The sequence below is a fragment of the Electrophorus electricus genome, chromosome 3 (genome assembly GCF_041902795.1).
Source record: "Electrophorus electricus isolate QZ-2024a chromosome 3, ASM4190279v1, whole genome shotgun sequence".
Classification (NCBI taxonomy): Eukaryota; Metazoa; Chordata; class Actinopteri; order Gymnotiformes; family Gymnotidae; genus Electrophorus; species Electrophorus electricus.
Window position 1 is genome coordinate 24,874,001 of NC_137499.1, and position 17,283 is coordinate 24,891,283.

General features: G+C 42.2%; 1 protein-coding gene across 8 annotated transcripts; it reads left to right on the forward strand.

The window, feature by feature from the left end:
• The first annotated feature begins 38 nt into the window (after window positions 1-38).
• LOC113571451 (protein VCF1) lies at window positions 39-15,692 on the forward strand. Of its 8 annotated transcripts, XM_081710772.1 has the most exons (6): window positions 39-748; window positions 962-1,076; window positions 1,467-1,692; window positions 9,468-9,518; window positions 13,688-13,733; window positions 15,665-15,692. In XM_081710772.1, exons 1-6 carry the CDS (start codon window positions 732-734, stop codon window positions 15,675-15,677), a joined length of 468 nt encoding a protein of 155 aa, XP_081566898.1. In that variant the 5' UTR covers window positions 39-731; the 3' UTR covers window positions 15,678-15,692. The 8 variants fall into 8 exon arrangements, with proteins under 8 accessions (XP_081566898.1, XP_081566902.1, XP_081566901.1 ...); XM_081710776.1 differs by lacking the exon at window positions 9,468-9,518; XM_081710775.1 differs by lacking the exon at window positions 9,468-9,518 and having other exon boundaries at window positions 1,467-1,708; window positions 15,665-15,682.
• Window positions 15,693-17,283: the final 1,591 nt, after the last annotated feature.

Here is a 17,283-nt window from a genome sequence, read left to right on the forward strand (position 1 = left end):
CAGCAAATTGTAACGTGCTTCGTAATCGTTCACGCATGCGCATTACCATGTAAATAACAGAAATAGCAATAACTGGTCGTTACTAAATAGCAAGACCTACCTGAGTAAGACGAGTAACCGGTGGACGTTTGTAGCTAGTGAAGTTATTTATGAAATGTCAGTGCGACAAGATTATTTTGAAGAATGGTTATTGTCACCGCAGCGTAAATCTGATTCTTATACCTTATGTTTACAACTTTAGCGTGCTAGCTAGGAAGCTAGCTAACGTTAAATGTAACTGGACAGTTGTAGCTAGCTAGGTTAGCTAGGATGACAGTTAAAGAAGCTGGCGAGTTTAAGAGCTTTATGGTCAGATAGCTAGAATCTAACTGCCTAGCTACATTGCACAAGTGTCAGGGTGGCTTCTGTTCATATGTAAAGGTTTTCATAATTATCTAAAGGTAAACAGGAATGTAGGTGAGCATAGAGTATTTAGTTTGCTGGCTGATTTGCTAGTTCCGCGCACATAACCTGGCTAACTGTTAGCTAAGCTAGCTAGCTGGTTTATTATTAGCTAGCTTGCTAAAGTGACGTTTGGGTTTCTTATTCTTGTGCCTGCCGCGCTGAGACAGGCTGTGTGTAGCTACAACTAAGCGTCAAACAGTGATTTGCTCTAAACTACTAAAATTATCCTCGGTGCTTAGAAAAGACTACAGTAATTCATCCTAGAGGGATTTCTCCACTGTGCCGCTATGTTGTCTGAAAACCGGTAGGTTAGCCAACTATCTGTTTTTCTTAAGTTACTGACCTATTACAGTCGGACTCCTTTTTCGTTTGACCGATATTTAATATACAGTATAACTTTGTCATGTCTGAATGCAATTAATTGATATGTATATGTTATCTAAGTATAAATTAATTGTACTGTATTGTACCGTCACATCATCAGTGCCTTAAGTTGTGTACGTCGCCTGTCTTGTAGGAAACGTCAGCGTACTCAAGGCGAGGATGAGAATGGAACAGTAATGCCTCAGGCCAAGAGATCAAGCACAACACACCAGTCTTTGGAGGGCAGCCGAGAAGCATGGGACGCAGAAGTAAGTTACTCGGGCAAATGCATGGACCAAATGCATTGGCGTACTATGTAGGAAAAAAAAGTACTAGTGTACTTTGTTTTGCGCAAATACAGTTTTTGAAGATGATTTTCTGCAAAAGTAGAGTCGAGGCCTCTGTTCAATACATTGAAATGAGGCTACACTTACGAAATGTGTATTTAGGGTAGTATATACACCCAGCTCCTTGATTACCTATATGAGTGTGTATGACACTTTGAAAAGTTTATGTGGATTCTGATTGGTTTAATGTTTGAAGATCCTTCATGGACGTATCATATGAAAATAATGATCTTTAAACAAAATTTCCCCAGCCTTAATGTGATGGAACACATAGGTTAGTGGGAATGATGTATAACTTTGCTGAACCCCCAGTCCTCCGGCAGCGACACCAGTGGTGTGGGTAGTCCGGAGCATGCCACCAGGAGCAGCAGCAGTGCCAGCAGCCAGTCCGGAGCTGACAGCCTGGCAGCTGTGCCTGGCCTCATGCCCTATAGCCCTCTGTCCACCTCAGACCAGTCTGGCCCCACCAGCCTGGGCTCTTACCAGCACATCAACCGGGTCCTGAGGGAGGCCCACTTCCAAAGCTTGCAGAACAGAGGTCAGTCCAGGAACAGGTGACTTTCAGGGACATTTCTCATCTCTGCGGCGTGTGTAAATTATGACACCTCGGCTCTGCCGAAGGCCTACCTACATTCCCCAGAAGACAGGGTAAAGATCCACCTGCTTCATCAGCTCCATCACCATTCAGATCTGCTCTTAATTTGCTAGAATTTTCCACACGCTAGCGCTGCCATTTGTATTGGTGTGCTTTTGAATAGGAAGTGTGACCTGGAACTGTAAATCCATTGACTAATTAGAGCACAAAAGTGTTCATATTGTAAGCAATAATAGCTTGGCTAGGATGCAACCTTTTGTGACATTGACACTGTGTCCTTTTCCTCTGAACAGACCAGTTTACATACATGAGAGCATTGCTTTGTGAAGAACTTTTCCATTTTGAGCACATACTGTGCAGTTCCATCATGTCTAGGCTATGCACTTGAAGCATAATATTACGATTTTAATATTATTATTGGGCCAGGACTTTGTGTCCTTAATGGTGATTCAGCTCTGCACTTGGGGGTGGGGCCAGGGGTGGGGCCATGGTCATAAAGTGGAAACATGGTCTCCACCCTATCACATGCATTGACAATACAGCACCCAGGACATCATCTAGAAATCTATTGTTTATTTATTAAAGCCCATTGCCTTGTTGGCACTTGATGTATGTTTATATGTAGTGAAAGATTTGGGCCAGGTGCATACCTCTATGCTAAGAAAACTGCTACATCCAACCTACATGCCAGCCTGCTCCTTCCTTTCTCTTATGTGCACTGCCATGACTTCAGGTTTCCCCACCCCACCTCTTACTTTCTCTCCTTTTCAAAGCAGCCAGCCATGTGGGCCCTCGGGAAGGTTGCTGTTTGAACTCGAGTTGAATTAAAAGATTGTTGATTATTTTTTTTACACCTTTTTGTATGGAAAGATTACATTGCATTTTGCATTCAGATCACCTACATTTAAAAAAATAAAGATGGTTCTGTTCGTAAGTACATGGTTGCCCTTTGTTGAGATTAAGTGGTAAAACTGATTCAGTTTGTAATCTGTTTGCATTATCATGTTTAATTCTTTCCCGTTCTCTGATGCATTACACTTGTTCCATGTCATGTGACTGAAGTGAGAGAGGAGAGAATCCATCTTTATTCTCAGTTGTTGTGTGTGGTGAATAATGGTCTGTGCACCAGACTGGGCATTAATGAGAGATGACCTGTGCTTCACTGAGGAGTAGGGAAAGGTCACTTTAATTAGAGCATTACATGTCTTTGTCTTGTCACATCCCACGCCCATAACAGATTATGCATATTAATGCTTCCCTGGTAAGCTCCACCCCCTTCAGTCTCTGTCCTCATTATGAGCTCCTCGCCACCCCCTTCTAAGAAGTAGTCAAATGATAGATGTGTCTATACTGACCCAGGTCTTTTTCTTCTGATTAATGATGGAGGCTTAATTTTCTGGTTTTGTACTTGCAAATACGCACTGTATATGCATTCTTCGAGAATTTACATGAAAAATAGTGTTGCAATAGCAATTTGAGTTGCAGGTATGTTCTTTACATTAAGATCCAAATGGGTGCCCATGATTCAAATAAGATTCCATATCTACCAGGAACCATTATAAACCTATGCTTGTTCCTACATGAAAAGAATCAGATTAAATTGTTGCTACAAATATTTAGATATGCAACATAATCATAGACCTGTTACTACTAATGTCATGATATTAAAAAGTGTCTTATGAATCTACAAACCATTTTAAGAATATTGACAACATTGTTAATAATGTATATTTAAAATTGCAATCCTTGCTGTTTGAAAATCACATTATTTCTAAATTAGAAAAGGATATGCAATACTGATCAACAGTGATTTTGCTTCCTGTAGAAAAATACCTGTTCATGTAATTTTAAATGCCAAATCCAAAATTTGGAAAAATGTATCACCTATAGTTTAGTTATCCTGTCACCTAAAAACAATAGTAATAGAAACATTCTAAAAACAGATTTGAATTCATTGTGAAATATACTATAATGTCCAACAATGTCTGTTTGAGAAACAAAAAATGAACATTTTCACACACGTTCTCACATTCTGCAGTGGTCAGTAGTGTTCTTCTCTTACCCTGCAGCTGCTGCTTGTGGTGTTGCTTTGCTCCTCTGCTGGAATTGGACACACGTAGCTTTGATAGGTTGCATTTGTGACTTCTAGCCAAACCTTTAACCAAAAATGGCACCTAGAGCATTTTAATTCATGCCATGTGACTCAAGCCAAACAACAGTATTTACTCAGAAGAGCTGTTTAGAAATTGCGCTTCCACAATTCCACATTAGGCAGAATTTCCAGACCCCTTTGTCTCAATTTGCTTAAGGGGAAACCATCCAGCATCTTAACATAATTCTGGAAAATAAGTCACTCTATGGAGGTTTTATATTTCTTTTCATACACATATGCATACACATACACACTCTTCATACAAATACACACACTTCAAAGTCTCAATCCCAGAGGCTTGCCAAAATGTTGTAAAACAACTAATTACATCTGTACTCTAATAGCCGTCAGTCATGAAGCAAATTAAACTATAATCACATATCAAAAGAAGCGAAGGAAAAGGTTATTTCATAACTCAAGAGACTCGATACTTTGTGGTTTTATTTGTTGTGCTGCTATATAAAATCCCAGTGGTCACTGGTTGAAGTACTATAGTGAGTATTATATAAGGTGTTTTTAAACACTATTCCATTGTGTATAGGTGGTCCTGTTTTCACACCCACATGACTACCAGTAGATGGCAGCACATCCCTACTATTCGGTGTACAAGCATTGATCTTCAATGTCTTAAGGTTGTTGAACGTCATAAGAAACCATTCTAAATATGTTTGATATCTGAAGCCCTGAACATGAGCAGATATATGAGCTGTTTAGCTGAGGCTAGCGGGCAGCCGTAGGGTAAATGTGGCGATCTAAATTTGAGACAGCCTAATGGTATTGTCATTAATCACCATGTGCACTCATCAGCACAGAGTCAAAGCCCTGTGGTGTCTTCCACCTATGTGTGTTGGGGGGAGTCCACGCTGACGCCTGCATTGGGTGATGGACTACTCATCTGTCAGTTATACAGGACGGTAGGAGAGAGTTAAATCAACTGCCCTTGTTACAGCGTCGAAGTATGCGCATACATTGTTTTATTTTTACCATGAATCTGGGTTAGCAAAGAGGCCTCCTGGTCCCCGTCCTCTCTCTTAAAATGGATAATAGCTGCTAGCAAAAGCGCTTTGAAGGTCCAGTTTATGTTTCAAATCTCATGGTGGAAGTCTGAGCTATGAACACCCGCACCCCCACTTAGATGGTAACAATCAGATTTCTGTTGTCTTCTCTATCCCTGTTGGCTTTCTTTGGAAAACAGGAAGGCGCATATTTGTATCGTTATGCCGTTCTCAGTCTGCAAAGCACATGATGCAGTCTGGTGTGGCTTTATTTGACCATGCCTCCTTTATCTAGTCAGATCTCTTCCCAGTCCATGTAATTGAAATGGCCAGAGAGTTGCAACAAGGTCGAACGGGTTCTTGAGACGATCCAGCCTTGTGAGAATCCCAGCCTACTGTACACAAAGCTCGATCTTCTCTATGTGCCAGACAGAGCTGCTTATGCAGCTGCAGGCTGGCATGAGCGTGGTGTCAAGCTGGCACGGGCTGAAAGGGGCTCTCCATCATCAACCAACACTAACATCTGTTCATTCGCTGCCACTGAAAAAGAGGCAAACCCTGTCAGGCAGCTAATGACTGACAGCTCCTGTCATTAGTGTCTTACTGCCCAAGTAGCAATCCGTCCATGGAGGACTGGACTGCCCAGTCACACTAAACAGTGCTTTGACATTAGTACAGCTGTGAAGAAACAAGTTTGCAAGACTTATGGGCTACTTGCATTAATGGCTCTTCTGATGTGATATGATTTTAATCTTTATAATAAAGCCTAATTTACTAGTGTAATTTGTCTTATGGTTGTATGATCCAACCGCATTTGAGTTTGAAGTCACAGTTAGACAACTTAAACTTCTTCTGTAGAATTTCCTGACATGGAACTCATTTGTTCCTTGGTGATTACAAGCCTGAAGTAGCAAAGCAACCCCATGCTACTGTACTCCTCTCATTGTGCTTCTCTCTGGAGGTGAGGTTTAGATGTTGTTAAGTTCTGGGTTATGTTGTCCAAGCATAACACTGAGTACTTTTAAAAAATAAAAGTTTTTTTAAATCCCATGTATTTAAGACATGAATCATTCAAATGGACTTTGGAAAATGTCTGCCAGCAATCTATTTGTTTGTATGTATTTGTTTGTTTGTTTGTTTGTTTGTTTGTTGGGGACAGCAGTAGTTTCCTCTGTGGTAACCTTCCATGAACATGGTTTTTATTCAGTGTTTGTCTTGGGGTTTAGTCATGTGCACAGATATAATGGAGTTCAGAAAAAGACTCCTGATCCACAGCTGTAATCCCAGGCTTCTTGGTGTCTTTCTGGAAGATTCTACAGTGTGCCCTTGGGTGGATGTTTGTAGGACATGCACCTCAGCAGGGATGTTCACTTGTGCTCGGTTTCTTCCATTTCTCTGAGTGTAGTGTGGAGTGCTCTCATCTATATAACTTTTTAAAAAATTATCATTATTTTTTTTTTTTTTTAACACTTTTGATTGAAATCTCTTCACCAGGCCATATTGGACTGTTGTCCAGAACAGGTAATCAAACTTGTGTGTGTGGGTTGAATCCATACTTTACCTGATTAGAACACCTAATTCCAATTATCCTCTTTTAAAGAGGTCATTATCCTAGAGGTTCACACACATTTGCCCTCTATGACTTTGATTGCATTGTATGTAATCAGTAAAAATATGGAAATGTAAAGTGGTATGTGGGCTGTTAATGAAATAAGATGTTATATAAGTCTCTATATATAATGTATTAGATTAAGATCACCCCAGTCAGATTTTAGATATCCAGACAAAGGGTTCACACACTGTACATGTTATTTAGAGAGAGCTAACAATATTCACCATTTCTTTCAAACAGTTACAGGGAAATGTGTCATCCTGTATAGCTTTCATTTGTGCACTCTGTTCATTGTGTTGGACATACATTTTAGCCCTGTAGGAAAAAATAATCATTAAAGTTTTTGTGTGAGATTTAAGGTTAACTAACCAAAACCACTCAAGATTTCAAAAGGCTCTTTCAGGTATACTCCATTTCTGGTATTGCAAGCCTCCGCCTTGCTTTGCTTTTTGTCTCTACAAACAATCTAAACCCCCCCCACACACACACACCCTGATGAAAGATGGACCAGTCTGCCTGACCACCAGCAGGAAGTCTAACTCAAATTAGGGGTAGAACGACCGTTAGACAGAAGAGGAGGTTGGTGGAGGGGTTTAAGGCACGCCATACAGTTGTAAGAGCCTGAGGCTTTTGCCATCTCTCCCTCACAGTTAAGGAGGGATCAGCAAGCAAACAGAGAACTGGGTTAGTACAGAGTTCCTCCATGTGGCAGTCAGCTCCCAGCAGCGCTACACCACACCGGGCCTTACCTCACTGTCTGCTTTTTACCAGAGCTCTATTCAATTGCAGGGCTCTATTCAGAAACAATCTCCACCAGACTGTTTTTCTTTTGCAGTCTGGACCCTTCTGTCAAGACCCCCGGTCTCCTTTGCGCCCCGAGTGTGCTTGAAAGATCAACAATTCTTTCCCTTGAAGTGAAACGATTGGAAAGCTCAGTCGTAATAATTTCTGCTGGTTTGTGATAAGGAGAGGCACCAGTGCCAAGATGCATGTACATGTTTGGCACAGTTGCAGATGGCAAATCAGTACAGATCACAGATCACCGAGGGGAAAAAAACCCCAAGAGACACAGACCACGCTGACAGGTTTATTTCTGTAACAGCAAGCCATCTCATATGAGATCGATTATGCTCTTAGTCAGATAGGCTCACTGGTAGAATTCGACTAATTAGTTAGTCCCTTGTCTGTGTTTGCCAGCGCAACGTGATTGTAGCCAGAAGCAACTATACATTTTGCATTGGGTGTGTGTGCGTGCATGCATGCCTGTGTGTGTGTGTGTGTGTGTGTGTGTGTGTGTGTGTGTGTGTGCCCGCGCGTGCGTGTGTATGTTTGTATGTGTGCACATATGGTTTCTTTATAGTGTAAAGGCCTTTAGAAATGAACCAGAACACGCTGTTGGCCTGATAGTGAGTCTGATCTGGGCACCTCGGGTTGATGGAGGCCTTGTACGGTCCGGATCATATTACTGCTCCACCCTGGCGGCAGCAGAGGGGCAATTTGTTGCATTTGGACCATAACTGTCAGGAAGAGATATACCCCCCACTTAAATGGCTGCCCATAATCTTCTCCACTCCCCATATTATCCTAATTGAACCTATGAGCTGCCAACACCATCAATAGCTGAGCTCATCTCCAAATTAATAAAACATAGGCCCCAGACACACATGCCCTCATCACAGCTTAATGCAGAGTTGGCTAGGAGGCCCTAGCGGGGTGACCGGTCACACAGAAGAACACAGTTACCCTTCAACACTACATCAGTCACAGAAGAAGTTTATTTCCAACTGTTGTTACATGCAGAGAGAGATACACACATACATATATATATATATATATATATATATATATATATATATATATATATATATATATATATATATATATATATATATATAATTCTGTGTGTCTACAAAAACACATGCACGTTCCTAAAACTTAAAAATGAGGAATGGCCAAGAGGGAACCAACAAGCATTATCCTCAAGGGCAGCAGCCCTTTTTATGTCATGTTTTATGTCCTTGGATTTCCAGTGAGGAGGTATGTTAGACACACACGTACCATTAAACTTAACCGCTAATGGCATCTGCACTTGGTTCTGAGCTTTGGCATCCTTGGTTCTGTGCAGGAGACCACAGGGGGCGTGGGGGTGGGGCAGCTTCATAATAAAAGCACTGCTTTAATAATAAAAGCACGACTTTAATGAAAACATCTCGAAATTGAGGCGAAAGAAAGTGGCATGAATCCTTTATTAAAAACATCTATCATGTCCCTTAACAGCCATGCGAATCTGGTTTTTAATAAGCACCCCTGCTCCTGTTTTTGAGTCAGTGGTGGGCAGCGTGGACCCACCAGCCCCAGGCCTTCATGTTATTCTTCTATGCTGTAGATCCTTTTAGTTTCACCATGTTGAGAGAGGAGAAAAAAAAAAAGAAGACAAAAGTGGAAAAAAGCTCTCGCCTCCAGCACCACCGCTAAGAAGCTCTTGGGTTGTTCAACATTGCAGTTTTACAGCGATGCGTTTCTAGTGAGGGTGGAAAAAAAGACCCAGGCACGTGAGAGGAGGAGGTTGAATCCGTGGCGCCAGTACGATGCGGCCACTACGGCTCTGCAGATCTGAAATTTTACAAGTAGTCCTTTCTCCCTCTGGACCTAAAAACTCAAGTGAAATGATCTGCTGAGTCTTAAGGTTCACACCAATTTACTGTGCCTAGTCTGAGTGTTGAAGCTGAGTGAGTGCAATCTTTGATGAAGAGACAGTGAATTCAGTGGCTTGTGATTCCGTGCCCCACAGCTGTAAGCTTTGAAATGAGAGAGTGATCACCTTTCCCCAAAGAAAGAGCAAGAAAGTCAAAGAAAACACCATATAGACCAAACTCCATTCATCTTCCCCTTTTTCTCTCGTCTCCCTCTCTATCTCTATCTCTCTCTCTCTCTCTGTCTGTCTCTGTCTCACACTCAGCTTCACATGCGCTGCAAGTTCCAGGGAGACAGAGCGGCGCACATCATCGTGGTGAGTGACAGCCCTGCAATGATCTCATTACAGAGATGACCTACATAAAGCCTCCAGGCCTGATTCTACGGAACATCCTAAAGTGACTGCGAGAGGGTGATAAGCTGGGATCTGGAGTAATGTCAGCTCCAGTCACGAACCCCCTCTGGCAATTTTACTGGGGGAGCCTATGACTTCCTAGAACTACACTCCACTACACTTTCTGAAACATCCCAGCAACTTCTGAATTCTGTGACGCTGTTTGGAGAGGCGCTCCCTTTCTGTAAACCCATTAAGCTTGCTGGAAATTGCCCTCTGTTAAGAAAATAGTCAGTACGTTATCTGCAGTTAGGAATAACCTGACTGTCTGCTTCTAATTGCCTGTCATTTGTGATGCCCTTTCAAGATCATACAACCCAGGCCTGTTGATTTCCACCTTCAGATGAATTTGATTCCATATAAGAAGCAGTTCACTGGAACCCCAGCTCTGTTCACTTCCCTCAGTCGAGTTGCCTTGGAGTTGACCTTACATTTGACCCATAGTTATGTATTTGGCCCCATCGTGCCAGTGTTGCCTATGACATTTTGAATTACACAGAAAAGTGGGCGGGGGCAGGGTCTTTTCCCAACAACCCTCTGGCCTTCTTATGGCAGCAAGTTAAGATGAAGGACCCTGACAACGCTAAAATAAAAAATTTATTAGGGCCATATACTGGAATGGAAAGCTAAACCTTACAAAATCCTTCTAAGCAGTGTTAGTTTTTGCTCTCCTCATTTTGCTCTGTTGGTTTTCTCTTGTGTTGCTCAACACTACCCACAAATCCCTCCCCTTTATTTTCATTGCCATTTAAAAAGGCGCTGCCTTGAATGTCCTCATTCAGTCCCCGGCCTCCTGGGACTAGGCCTGCGGGCATGCTTGCCCTGGCCGGACAGAGCCAAGCCGATGCTCCAGGCCTCCGTGCTGAGATCCTCCGGGTTCAAACCCAGCTGTGCAACCTGACGTCACCTCTCGCCATCGGTGACGGTCTCTGAAGGGGCGTTCACTGATTGGCCTGCTTGCTGTCCAGCCTCTGGTCCAGGTCTTTGTGTCTGGGCTGTTTAGTTCCATTTTTATAATGTTGGACTTAGCATAGCAATATCTTACCACCATTCTGTCACCATCACCTTGAGAAACAGCGAATCAATCTTTAGGTTTCATGGTCCTTATATTACAGCTGTATCACAAATAGGATAATGACTACAAGGACATTATATGGCTAATAAAAAGACAGAACAGTTACAAACACAGCAACCTCAGGAAAATGACTGCTGGGATGCATTGTCATTATGAATTTATGGTGAGTTGTGTTATGGTGAGTGACTGTTATGTACCCCTGTCTTAAGATGAGCATCTTCCAAGTATTTCAGAACTATTTTACTTATATGCACTATTTTGTAAATTAAGTAAAACCATGAATAAGATTTAAATTAGTTAAAACATTAAACTTTTCACCTACTGAAAGAATTCATCCTAGCCAGTACAGTAGGTTAGTCAAAGTGAACTAGAACTAGAATACTCCTAAATACAGGAACCAGTGCTGACACCTAGATGAAATGCAAAATAACTCTAAGCTCTATATCAGAGAATGATAAGTGCAATACCAAACAATAGGTGCTACAGTGTCCAGTTAATCAACAATAGTATAAAGTGGATTAATACCACTAACTAAAGAAATATCCAAGGAATAAATCCTTTAGCTTGTTTGAGTTGTCAACATTTCATCACTATTTAAAGAAGTGCTCTTAGCTTAGTGAGGCTATAATGATAATGGCAATGAAGCATGATACGTTTTTCATACATTTCTTCAACCATCTCTAACATTATTATTCATTTAATTGTTGCTCAGTTTAATTTGTTTACTGGTTGTTATGTTGTAAACACCAACAGTTAAAATCTGTTGCATATTTACATACCACTGTACACAAACATTGCAAATATAAACAAATTATTCAAATAACACCCTCTCTAAAGTTGTCTGTGCATATGAGTTTCTTCTGTGATGGGGCTTCCCCTGTGCTACTGTGAAATTTGTGATTTTTGCTTTAAACACTGAATGCAGTAATTCAGATTAAATGTGTGCAGACCTGCAGAACCAAGCAACATGCCAGATGTGTTAGTATTGTAATCCCAGAACCCCATGAAGAGGCTTTTATTTTATTAAGCATTTGTTGTGATGGGCTAGGTAAAGACATGTTTGAACGGTAGCTCAGCTGTGTTCTCGTTTTTGTGTGTGTGTGTGTGTGTGTGTGTGTGTGTGTGTGTGTGTGTGTGTGTGTGTGTGTGTGTGTGTGTGTGGCCAGCCAGTTCGCTCTGTTCCTGTCCCACGCACCCAGCTATGGAACAGATGGCTGGACGTGCATCTGGCACAGCTGGAGCCATGAGTCCATCTGTGCATTCCCAGGTGTGCCGGGAGGCAGCAGGAGTCTCACCGGTGTTGACCTCTGCCGTAATGCGGGATTCTGCCCTGAACCACGAGCAGCAGCGACGTCTGCTCCCTCATCCAGACACAATACCTTGTTGTGCTTGAGTGGGAGGGCCAGATTCCCCACACCTGAACAAGGCTTTCCCCCGCCAACCCCAGTCAAATCTATCTTGCCATCCTTGGCACTCAGTCTCCAGTCTTGGCTGTCATTCTGATTTCATGTTGCCTTTCACTCAAATCTTGAGGCTAGTGAGAAGGCATGGTCTACTGCTGTTTGTATAAACGAAGAGCAGAAATACATATTTCTCCCTCGACCCTATTTCACTTCAGAAATTGGTCCTCCAATGGCTGCCGTGTCTGTATCGTGAGGGCTCTGCCTCCAACTGCTATGTTTACAAACAGGTAGCTTTCGTTCAGTCTACTGGTTCCTTTGAAGGCACTCTGACAGCTAGATGAATCCTAAGTGTCTCCCTGCTGCCAAAACACAATGGCCACAGACAAGACTCATTAACACATGGTGCATAAATCCCCCTGTTAGCAGTCAGCCATGCTAACAAGTCCCTGACAGCACCTTGCATTACCACCTATCTCGCCTTCTTTTTCTTAGCTCTTTTTAACTAGCTTGATCACTTTTTTTCTAGCTGGTGACCCCCCCCCCCCCCCCCCAAAAAAAAGTCCTCCTCTAGAATTCTAGCATCTCTCCATCAGTCTGGTCATTACCTGAACTAATGACCCTAGTCATCCCAGCTGCTGCCAGCGTCTGGATCTGTTTCAGAGGGAGGAACAGGTGGATGGTGGAGTGCTGCATGCTCAGAGGAGCTGGAGCACCTGGGGTGTTGAAGAGTTTTGGTTATGCAATGTGTTGGAACTAATCTGCGTCCAAACTGTGGGTAGCATCTTTTGTTGCGTTTGTCTGCAGAACACCACAATGGAGCCCTTTTATGAGCAGGACTTAGTAACAGGGTTTTAGATTCGTATTATCCATAAAACTCCTCATAGAATAAAATGGACAAAATGATCAAGCAGGGGAGATCTGGTAATTAAAAACGTGTGTCTCCACTGCTAAATAATTCTGCAAAATCTGTACTGATGGTTATTATTTTGATTTCCAGTGTAATAACTCCTAGGTATTACTACAGATAGTTAATATCAACACCAGCTATGATTAGATTTATTGTTGGGGCAAGAGGCAATAATTCAAAGGCTAAACCAGTTTCATGGACATGGCAAGTTTTGGTGAAGGCCCGTAACAGATGGCTTTCATCCTATCAACGTCAAGGTCTCCACTCATCTTCTGTTCCCAATCAAGCATTAGAAGATTAGCATGGAAAATCATTTGAAGACACTTGCCTTTGTCCTGGCAAGTTAACATAAAGCAAAGTTGTTATTCTTGGTCCACTCCCTGGAAGTCTTTCATCTTAACGAATATGAACAGTGGGTATAGCCCATCCCCCACTCATCTTTTATAGCTTTCAGTCACCATAAATGCTGGAACAGATGCGGATGATGGTATCTCACACACCCACTGTATCCGCACTATCATCCGCACGTCACAATGGCAGTGGTTATTTTAGGTTAATCCCAGTACAAAGTAAAAATAAAATAAAAAAAATTAAAAAACACATGAAGGCCTCTCTCTTGAATTGCCCTAATAAGTGTCTGATTTTCCCTTGTGAGCTTTGGTAACCTTGGGTGGTTGTTTTAATTCATGTTTCTGTTTTCCCACAGAGGAGGAAGCTCCTTTGACGTCCCTCGCCACTTCGCTCTGCCGACGGTTAGTGCATTTGGTTTTAATTGAGGCCCATTTCAACCCGCACAAATGGAAAGCACATGTAAAAGCTCCCCACCTGGTTCTGATCAGCTACTGCACTAGCAGACCTGCATGCTTCTGCTGTGTGCCAAAGGGAGAGAGGGGGGAAGTTCTTCAGTTCCAGAGAGCAAGAGAAGGAGAGAGAGAGGGAGAAAGATCTTCAATGCTGGGGGGGGGGGGATCTTCAGTCATTGTGACAAGCCAAACCTCTTTTGTTAATAGTAATTTTTCAAAGACCTTGAACTAATGTGGTGTTTAGATATTGAAGATCAGTTGAGGGGCATTACCTTTTAATAGAATACCAGCGATCCCTTAGGAAATAATTCCTTCTTTTCCCACTAGAGGGAGCTCTGTGCTTGTCCTGCTTATTTATGGCAGTCTCATTTTAACTGCAAATCCAATTTTAGCCACTGCTGAAATTAGATATCTCTTAACTGACTCCAAGTTTCTTCTAATTGTGATAAAAATACATTTTATTGTCTTCAGATATGTTTCTGTCTTTTTTTTTAATTGAAAAGCACTTGAAATGAACATGAGATTGACATGAAAAATAATTAATAAAAATGGAAGTTCTTAGAGGAGTGTCTGTGTTGTCTCTAAGGATCATTTGTGAAGCAGTAGGTGCGCAGCTTGCAGTGGCTGTGTCCAAACTCCAGGTTCTGAGCATCACAGTGGATCTGGAAAGACCCGATGGTGCATGCATCAAGCCCACAAACCAAGATGATCAAATGTCAGTGGCATCCATATCTTGAACACTTCAGCAGGTCGTCTGCTCGGTCCTTTCAATCCATCACGATTCGAATTGGACATGATTTGAGCTGGACGCTGCGATATCATGCTGACCTTCGGGTGGTTGTGGGGGGATCAGCGTTCTCCTGACCCCCCTCCCTTCCAATCTCAACACTCCACATCTGGTTTGACCATCTAACCTCACCCACCATGTCCCACCTCCCATACTAAGCCTCATCAATCCTTTGTGTCATCGTCACCACAGTCTCCCTCATTGCCAAAGTGAGCCGTGACACAGAGACGTGAAAATGATGTATGGACTTTTCCGGCCGGGAAGCGGTGGCTGAAGGGACACCCTACCCTCTCCCATCTCCGCACTCATTTTTCACCCTGCTCCCCCCTGCCACGCCAAGCCAGCCTCGCTTTGGCCCTGCGGCTTGGCCGGGCCGGAGCCCCATCGATGCACCACACACGCAAATCAAAAGTCTGTACCGGATCTCTTTTGTTGTCTCTCCACTCGTAACGACCACAAACCAGTAGGACCAGTATGAGTGTGCAGCTCATGCATGGAGCTGCCCACTAGCCAAAAATTCCAGCACGGGGAGGATCCCGTTGGTCAGTACAAATAATGGCAAAAAAAGACACTTCCTCCTAACTCCTTATTTTACTGCATCTATATTTGAATCCACAATGAGCGAGGAAGAGGCAATCCAGTGAGCCAACAGGGTTTTCCATGAGGCCCAGGAGAGCCAGACGCCTGCCCTCTCATACCACTCAGCACTGCAGGGTACAAGGAGCATGATGGGAGATGACCATGCCGCAATATGAAAATAGAAGTGTTTATGTGGCATTTACATTTGGTTGAGCTGTACAATGTGTGGTGTGCAAGGAAGGCGCTTTCTTTCCACCCCCACAAAGTGTCCTATCATCACACTTGCTCTAAAACAATATCATCCTCTAACTCTCTTTCATTCTTTCCAGTGGCCCATAAAAAACAACGTGGCCATAACCAATCCTCCAACTGTGTGTGTTAGAGAGAGAGAGAATGAGAGAGAGAGAATGAGAGAGTGAGAGAACGAGAGAGTGAGTAAGTGAGTGAGTATTAGAACTGTACTATAAAGAACTAATGGCATCATTGATCTGAGGTGTTTTATTGTTTTCTACAGTGATACATCTTAATGGGTGAAGATGGTTCACAGGAGATATGATATCAGGCTTGGATGAAGGCCACTGTAGGCCATGTATATAAATAATTAATAAACGAATAAAAAACGAAAATACCCGTGTCGAGGTCACTTAGTTTAAAAAAGACCTTTAATTCAAAACATTGAGAATATTGAGCTTCAAATGATAAAAGCCCCCATTCACACTTAATTCCTTAAATAAACAACCGTATTCTCTATAATATTTTATCTAAGGAATACTTGGAATTTTAATGGAAACGACCACAACACAAAAACGTTTAATAAATGCTACAACAAATTACTGCAGCTGTAATATTGTATTATTAAATGTAAGACATAGTAAAACAATACTGGCAAAACACAATTAGGCGTAACAGCTCACCCGGTTACCAGGACGCTGTTGTAACGGATGAATATACGACAGTCGTTTCCCGGAGTAACCAGCAGCAGGCACTTCTCGTTGTAAAAAGGTGGTCTAATTTATTTACTTAGCCTTCTTATTCAGTTCTTCAGTTCAATTCGACAGTGCAACGGATTTAATAGAGGTTATTGTTTGTTTGTTTTTTTAAAGAGGAGAGATGTTAATATTAAAGGAAATGGTAAAAACAAATGGTAAAGACAAAACATTCCTCACGTGCTTGCTGAGAATTGTGCTGTGATGCCGCTAAAGTCCAGGGTTTGCATGAAATCTAATCAAAATATCCAGCGCGGTTCTTGAGTTTTGTTTAATTAGCAGCTCGCATTTTTTCTATATTTTTTGGTTAATTTTATGCTTAATATAGCACCACTATATTTACAGTTTTATTCTGTTCCTATGTGTTGTTAATGGATGCTGGTGCGTATAAATACGGTGATCTAAGTTATTTTACTGCATTAGATTACGGACAGAACCAGAGCATTCGACAGTAGTGCAGGGTTTCTGTTTGCTAAATGATTTAGGGGATTTGATGAAGATACTGACGAATATAATGTCACTCGGGGATAATCCCTACTTCCTTCGATTTGCGTAGGCACGAAAGCAAATAAATCATTGTGAATTTTTGCTGTAATCACTCCGTCATATTTTCTAAGTCTTAGACCCCCTGTTTGCTGGCGTGCGGCTGAAACGCCGGTAAAGCCGTGCGTAAATCCGGGAATGCATACAGCATACATAGCTGTGTGTCTGCCTCTCCCTCATTTTTTAAATACTCCCTTTCCGTTATGAGAAGTACAATAATTCTTGCTCTTGGGGAGTCTGAATTCAGTTATTTGTTGCGTGCCCTTTTTCATCAATTTCCTATTGAACAATGAATAGTGTGCACTGACTTGCTGTGGATTGTTGTGGTTTATTGGTTGTTGATCTGGACGGGACGTTTTTATTTAAAACGTCCTTCAAGTTACACAGCCACAGTCCTGACGAATAGGCGAGCCAGACCCCAATTGCTCCCATACAGTCCCCATATAAATGGGCCATTGTTCTCTTTCTGAACATCTTCCTGTCCCTTCAAACTTTCCATACTATAGCACTGAAAATTCAAGTCCATATTTTCTACCTTTTTTGAGACATGCTATAAACGTTCAGGGTCCATGAACGTTGCGAGAGCCATTGAAGGGTAACTAGG